This window comes from Mustelus asterias, chromosome 20 (genome assembly GCF_964213995.1).
Source record: "Mustelus asterias chromosome 20, sMusAst1.hap1.1, whole genome shotgun sequence".
NCBI classification, from domain to species: Eukaryota; Metazoa; Chordata; class Chondrichthyes; order Carcharhiniformes; family Triakidae; genus Mustelus; species Mustelus asterias.
In genome coordinates this window covers 66,419,525-66,427,131 of record NC_135820.1, presented here as the reverse complement: position 1 = coordinate 66,427,131, position 7,607 = coordinate 66,419,525, and the positions used below count along the sequence as shown (strand labels likewise).

The following is a 7,607-nucleotide window of genomic DNA, read 5'->3' as shown; positions in this document are numbered from 1 at the left end:
AGCGGCAATGCCAGCTTAGTGAAGCTAGCAGTCTGAAAAGTAGTTGGAAGTGTGCGAGTAACTAGAGGCATGAGTGCAGCTTTATGAATCCTATGGAATGCAGTCTCAGGAGAAGAGATTGAACCACCGGGAGTGAGCAGAATGGCTTTTGAGGGATTCAGAGGCTAGATCTTCAAAGGTGTCCTTCCCTTGTGAAGGAGACAGACCTTTAACAAGATTGTAAGACTCACAGTGGTCACTGATGTCTAAGTGGGTTTTTAACAAATCTATGGAATCTCCCTTAGTTGCATCTGCCATTTAATATGCCGTGTGGTATAATCAACCATAGTTTGCCTATTAATTCATATTGGCCTCATGTTAATTCTGAATGTGAGTACAAGATAAATATTGATTTACTTTTCTGACTTTGTATGGTAGAGTTCATTTTGTTTGTTTAAAACTGCGACATCTTGATGCTTTATTTTCTTAGTGGGTAATTGGAATTTCAAACTTTGTTTACTTTTTAAAAAATGTTACTGACTCCTAACCGGATAATATAGAAGTGGAATGTGTTGATCACACAGACCATCCACCCGATTTCAATCTGTCACACCAACTTTGGGTACTCCTCAACTGTTTGCACATTGGGCCAAGGCCTTTGTGCAGCAAATTGGCACAAGTGAGCACATCATTGAACACTGCCCCCTGATAAAATTCAATGGAGGGCTCAGAGCTCCATTTCGCCATTGCCTGGCTTGGTATTAGAAATTATCTAGCTTTTATTTTCCCCACCCACTAATTCTTTTCCTTCTCCTCTTGAAGGAACCAGACGTGCATAGGGTCATAGAGGTTTACAGCATGGAAACAGGCCCTTCAGCCCAACCTGTCCATGCCGCCCTTTTTTTTTAAACCACTAAGCTAGTCCCAATTGCCCATGTTTGGCCCATATCCCTCCATACCGATGTAACTGTCTAAATGCTTTTTAAAAGACAAGATTATACCTGCCTCTACTACTACCTCTGGCAGCTTGTTCCAGATACTCACCACCCTGTGTGTAAAACAATTGCCCCTCTGGACCCTTTTGTACCTCTCCCCTCTCATCTTAAACCTATGCCCTCTAGTTTTAGACTCCCCTACCTTCTATGCCCCTCATTATTTTATAGACCTCTATAAGATCACCTCTAAGTCTGCTAGGCTCCAGGGAAAAAAGTCCCAGTCTATCCAGCCTCTCCTTATAACTCAAGCCATCAAGTGCAGATCCCATGAATACCAATCAGCTTTGCATACCTTACAATTCGAACATTCTTTATGTGTGAACCTAGATGGTAAACGTTGGGGCTGTTTAACCATGATGTGCACCACAATTGAGCTACATCTGACCTTCACCTGGATTACATCAATATCTTTCAGCAGAGGTCTTCGAGCAGTGGCGTAGTGGTATTGTCGCTGGAGTAGTAATCCAGAGACCCAGGGTAATGCTCTGGAGACCTGGGTTCGGATCCCACTACGTTGAGATGGTGAAATTTGAATTCGATAAAAATTTAGAATTATAAGTCTAATGATGACCTTGACACCATTCTCAATTGTTGTAAAAACCCATCTGGTTCACAAATGTCCTTTGGGGAAGGAAATCTGCTGTCCTTACCTGGTCTGGCCTACATGTGACTCCAGAGCCACAGCAATGTGGTTGACTCTCAAATATCCTCAGGGATGGGCAATAAATACTGGCCCAGCCAGTGACCCCCACATCCCATAAACGAATAAAAACAAAGTTTCCAAGGAATGAGAGACAAAGCATAAACACATACGTTCACTGGAAACAACCACCAGAAACCAAGGTAGCCCAGTGACTCCAGGAACTGTACACAGTTTACAAAGGTTAAAAACTATTAAGACATGCAACTGTAAATTAAATCTTAATTTAGCAATTGTTCCACTTGTGTTCCACCTAATATAACTCACCTGGTATACCTCCCAGATAAAGTATCTCTTTGGAATTGGTTCGAGGAGTGTGTGTTGGCCCTATTGCATAGTTGCTTTCAGTGTCCACATCAAGTTGTATCACATTATTCCTTTTGATAACTATTAACAGAGGGAAACAAATCAGGTTGTTACAAATGTATATTTAGATGCATTAAAAATATCCGCAGCATGGGGGTCAGATGACACACTGGGTTATTGTAACTTATCATAATAACTAGCTCTTATTATACCTCCATGCTCCAAGTTTGACCCCAACCCATAGATAGCTGCCAGAAGACTTCCAGCTCCAAAGTTGTCTTTTTCCTGACAGGATTTTCCTTGGGCTGAACACAGGTTATATGGCTCACTTTGTACCAATACTCCAACAAATGGATTTGGATTTTGGAGGATTTGGATGAGGTGGGATGGCTGCTTAAGCTTCCTTCCACCTCAACTGCATAATAGTATAAATCAATCCATCTCCCACCACCCCTTAGGAAACATAACAAACAATCGGGCAATTTTTAAAAGTTTAATGATCAGTGTCACAAGTAGGCTTACACTGAGACTGCCATGAAGTTACTATGAAAATCCCCTAGTCGCCACACTCCGGCACCTGTTCGGGTACATTGAGGGAAATTTAGCATGGTCAGTGCATCTAACCAGCACGTCTTTCAGACTGCGGGAGGAAACTGGAGAACCCGGAAGAAACTCATGCAGACATTGGGAGAACGTGCAGATTCCACACAAGCAGTAACCCAAGGCGGGAATCGAACCTGGGTCCCTGGCACTTTGAGGCAGCAGTGCTAACCACTGTGCCATGACCCAGTGTAAAGGGTCTCCATCCGACAGAAACAACATGATGAAATAGAATGGAATATTCTCAGCACTGGACAAAGACCCTGCTCATCTGATTACAGACATTAGGCTGGTTCATATGTACACACTTCACTCTTACCAGCAATGCGATGCCACTGTCCATCACACAGGGAATGCTGTGGAATGACTGATGTAGAGAACTCCCCAGCTCCATTATTTAACTGCACTATAACCTAAAGAAAAGGAAAGCACGATAAAGTCAGTGAGCAGTACGATGGAGAGCCAACACATTTCCTACACAACCTGCTCCATATTCAAACTGAACTACAAATGGCTTATCTCATCAGCATTAAGTGCATCATTTGATCACGATTGGAAGGCTGGTCCTTTGTTCAGGAAGACACTGGTCATGATAAAGCTACAGCTTTCACATCCTTTCAAAGATATCCTGTAAAACATATAATCTTTCCTAATATTTTTCCTGTTTGATGCAAGCTACTTCACTTGTAAAACGCTTTGTGTTGTTCAGTTTGGGATGGATGTGGAGGCGATAGAGAGGGTGCGGAAAAGATTTGTGAAAATAGTTCAGGCACAGTGGTTAGCACTGCTGCCTCACAGCACCTGGGACAATTCCGGCCATGGGTCACTGTCTGTGTGGAGTTTGTACAGTCTCCCGGTGTCTGCGTGGGTTTCCTCCCACAGTCCAAAGATGTGCGGGTTAGGTTGATTGGCCATGCTAAATTGACCCTAGTGTCAGGGGGATTAGCAGGATAAATACAAGGGGTTATGGGAATAAGGTCTGAGTGGGATTGTATTTGGTGCAGACTCGATGGGCCGAATGGCCTCCTTCTGCACTGTTGGGATTCTATGATTCTATTCTATGATTCTATGAGTTCCAGGGATGAGGGAATTTAGCTACATGGCTTGTTTGGAAAAGCTAGGCTACGCTCCTGAGAGGGGAGAAGGTTGGAAGGAGATCTGATAGAATCATTGATTCAGAATGATGAGGGGTATAGACAGAGTAGATGGGGAGAAAACATTCTCATTGGTGGCAAGGTCAGGGTCAGGACTGATTGAAGATGTTTGGTCAATGAAGCAATGGCAACACGAGGAAAGCTGTTTTTACACACAGCTCATGGTTAGGATCGGGATTGCACTGCCCAAAAGCGTGGAGGAGACAGATCCGAGCATGGCATCCAAAGGGAAACTGGATCATTATTGGATAAAATAACAATTGCGGGGCTTTAGGGAAAGGCTGAAGGAGTGGGATTAACTGAGTTGCTCTTACAGAGAGCCGGCACACACAAGCATGACATGCCAATTGGCCACCTCTTGTGATGTAACCGCTTGTGATGCTATGATGTATAAAAGGATCTAATCAGTTATGAATTGTGCACAATGTCGGAATATGGGCAGGATATTTCGGCCCTTCCCACCGGCCAGATCTTCGGGTCCCGCTGGAAGGAGCCCCCTGTGGTGGGTTCCCTGGGTGAGGGGCGGGCAAGCCATGTAAAATGCCGCAGTGATTGGTGGGACTGGAAGATCCTGCCAGCTGCCGATGGCGAGCTGCCACTGCAACTGGAAAACACACATTAAGGGCCCTATTATACCATTCTCTCGCGCCCGTTTTCGGGCGCGAACACGTGGTAAAGTCGGGTGAGAGGCCATCATCGCGATCCGCACCCGTGCAGATTGCCACTCTACCGAAACCCAGGAATGGCGGCGATTCGTGCCCAAAACGGGCACAATGACGATTTAAATGTATTTGCATGCATTTAAATTGAATTAATGAACTGCCTGCCCAACTTTATCAGCATTTCCCCCTTTACCACCGCGTTTGCCAATCCGGAACCGCGCCGTAATGGACCTGCTGAATAAAAGTTTGAAACGGACGCTCCAGCTGCTGAAGGGCGCGTTCAGTGTTTCCAACGGCTCTCTGACTCAGGTCAGTGGTCGGGAGGGAGGAGGGAGGCAGGTCAGATCATTCTCTGGTTGGCGGGGGGAGGAGGGGAGTGAGGCCAAATCCCTTGTCTGGTTGGGGGTTGGGAGGGGGGGGGGGGGGTGGAGGTCTGATCGTTGTCTGGTGGGGAGGGAGGGGGAGGTGGGTCAGATGTTCCTCTGGAGGGGAGGGGGAATGAGGCCAGACCATTCTCTGGGGGGGGGGGGGGGAGAAAGAGTGAAGCCTGTTTGTTGTTGGGGGGGGCGGGGGGGGGGGGGGGGGGGAGAGAGGAGGGTAAGATGTATCTCGGGGCGGGGGGGGGGGGGGGAAGAGAGGAGGGAGGCGGGTAAGATGTATCTCGGGGCGGGGGGGTGGGGGGGGTGGCGGGCGGGAGGCCCGGTTGCTCACTGGTGGGGGGGGGTAAATGGATCTCTGGTGGTGGGGCGGCAGATGTATCTCTGGTGGGCAGATGGATCTCTGGTGGGCAGATGGATCTCTGGTGGGGGGCAGGGGGGTCCGCTGCCACTCTGCAGGCGATCGGTGGGGAGGGGAGGGGGGCAAGGGTGGCAATCGGTCTGGGTAGTGTGGGGATGCATAAGGGGGACAGTGATGTGTGTGGGTAGTGAGGCGGTGGATAAGGGGGACAGTGATGTGTGTGGGTAGTGGGGGGGTGGATAAGGGGGACAGTGATGTGTGTGGGTAGTGGGGGGGTGGATAAGGGGGACAGTGATGTGTGTGGGTAGTGAGGCGGTGGATAAGGGGGACAGTGATGTGTGTGGGTAGTTGGGGGGGTGGATAAGGGGGACAGTGATGTGTGTGGGTAGGGGGGGGGTGGATAAGGGGGACAGTGATGTGTGTGGGTAGTGGGGGGGTGGATAAGGGGGACAGTGATGTGTGTGGGTAGTGGGGGGGGTGGATAAGGGGGACAGTGATGTGTGTGGGTCGTGGGGGGGTGGATAAGGGGGACAGTGATGTGTGTGGGTAGTGGGGGGTGGATAAGGGGGACAGTGATGTCTGTGGCGGCCGTCTCTCCCGCTTTTCGCTCCGGGGCCGCTTAGAATGAAAATGGTAAGGGGGGGGGGGGGGGGGGGGGGGGGGAGCAGGGGGGTGGGGGAGAGGAGGGTGGTGGGAGGGGGGGGGGGGGAGAGGAGGGTGGTGGGGGGGGGGGGGGGAGGAGGGTGGTGGGAGGGCAAAATCCTACCCTGTGTGTTTTTGCAATGCATCAAAGCAAGCATGAAAACTTTGCACAAGCCATCAAAAATGTTCGCGTGTGAGGCGGTGGTGAACCTTGATGGATAGGGGCGGCACGGTGGTACTGTGGGCGGGGCTTAGCGCTGCCAGAACGATCGGAGCTCTGAACTGCGCATGCGCAATTCGAAAAAAATCTGAAGCAGCGCACCCGGGTGCGAAAGAAAAAAGCAGAGAGAGCGGCTCTCTGACCCAGATCATCTGGAGGGAGGGGGGGGTGGGGGGAGGGGTTGTGACCGATCATCCTCTGGGGGGGGGAGGGGGTGTGACCGATCATCCCCTGGGGGGGGGAGGGGGGGGATGAGGGGAGGGGTGGAGGAGAGGGGGTGTGACGTATCATCCTCTGGGGGTAGAGCGCTGCCACTCTGCGGACGATCGGTGGGGAGGGAGGGGGCAGGGGGTTCCGCTGCCGCTCTGCGGCCGATCCCTCCTCCCCACCGGAGAAATGAATCCCTCCTCTCCCGAGTGGCCGTATACTTCAAACACCACGGCTGTCATTATTCACCACAGCGTCCCGCGGAACCCCCTGCCCCCTCCCTCCCCAACGATCGGTCGCAGAGTGGCAGTGCCCCCCCCCCCCCCCCCCCCGCAGAGGATGATACGTCACACCCCCTCTTCTCCCAACCCCCCCTCCCCCGCCCCCCAGGGGATGATCGGTCACATCCCCTCCCCTCCCACCCCCCCGCCCGGGGATGTTCGGTCACACCCCCTACCCTCCCACCCTCCCAGAGGATGATATGTCGCACCCCCTCTCCTCCTCACCCCCCCCCCCCCAGAGGAGGAGCTGGGTCAGGGAGCCGTTGCAGTCTCTGACCCCGCTCTTCAGAGGCTGCAGCGGCGACTTCGGATTTTTATTCGGTAGGTCGATTAGAGCGCGGATCCGCATCGGACCAGAAGACGGTAAAGTGGGATTTGGCGGTAGAGTTGGGCGCGCGGTTCATTAAGACGATTTAAATGCATGCAAATGCATTTAAATCGTCGGGCCGCCCGATTCGGGCGTGGACCGGACCCGCGCCCGAATCGGGTGTCAGTCAAGCCGCGATCTGCTCGGAATCGGGTGCAGATCGCGGTATAGGCCCGAAACCCAACTTTACCGCGATTTCGCGCCCGTTTGTAAAATCGGGCCCTATGAGTTCACTTAGACCTGAAAAATCCATGGTGTGCTAATGCTGTACTACTGATATGGTGTGATGATGCTGTTTCTGCAGAGTGTTTAAAATTGTGTTTTTTTTTCTCAAAGGAGTCAGTATGTCTGGAGGGAATCAGCAGATGGTGGAAAGCAGGATAATTGCTCATTTTAGCCATGGGGAGTTTACTTAGAATGAAGCTAATTGCTTTTTGTTTATAACTGGAGAGGACCCCTGAGGTTTTTCTGATTGAAGTAATGGAAGGCAAGTTAGGTGTACAAGGTGATTTGGCACATGTACTAGAAGTGGGAGGAATTAGGATTGTAGCAGAGAAAAACAGTTTTTTGTGTTCAGTTGCTGGAGAGGGCTGTTAAAAGATAGAAGTCTATAGGCTGTTCTCTCTCTCTCTCTCTCTAGAAGACTCTCTGGAACCTTCACAGTTATTACCCAAGTTAGAGCAAGTATAGCTGTAATTGTTAACTATATTTAAAGCGTGTTTTAAGTCTATAAGAGAAATATTGCTTAATTGGAAC

The 7,607-nt window shown here is 50.3% G+C and overlaps 1 protein-coding gene across 3 annotated transcripts in view; it reads right to left on the bottom strand.

Moving 5' to 3' along the window:
* The window catches only part of lama5 (laminin, alpha 5), a 297,320-nt gene that overhangs the window by 2,122 nt on the left and 287,591 nt on the right, over positions 1-7,607 (bottom strand). For all 3 annotated transcript variants that reach the window (XM_078236714.1, XM_078236713.1, XM_078236712.1), the window contains exons 78-79: positions 2,900-2,993; positions 1,942-2,061 (exon numbers count right to left, since the gene is read on the bottom strand). In XM_078236714.1, coding sequence (XP_078092840.1) covers positions 1,942-2,061; positions 2,900-2,993 — 214 coding nt within the window. The remainder of the gene's footprint in view (positions 1-1,941; positions 2,062-2,899; positions 2,994-7,607) is intronic.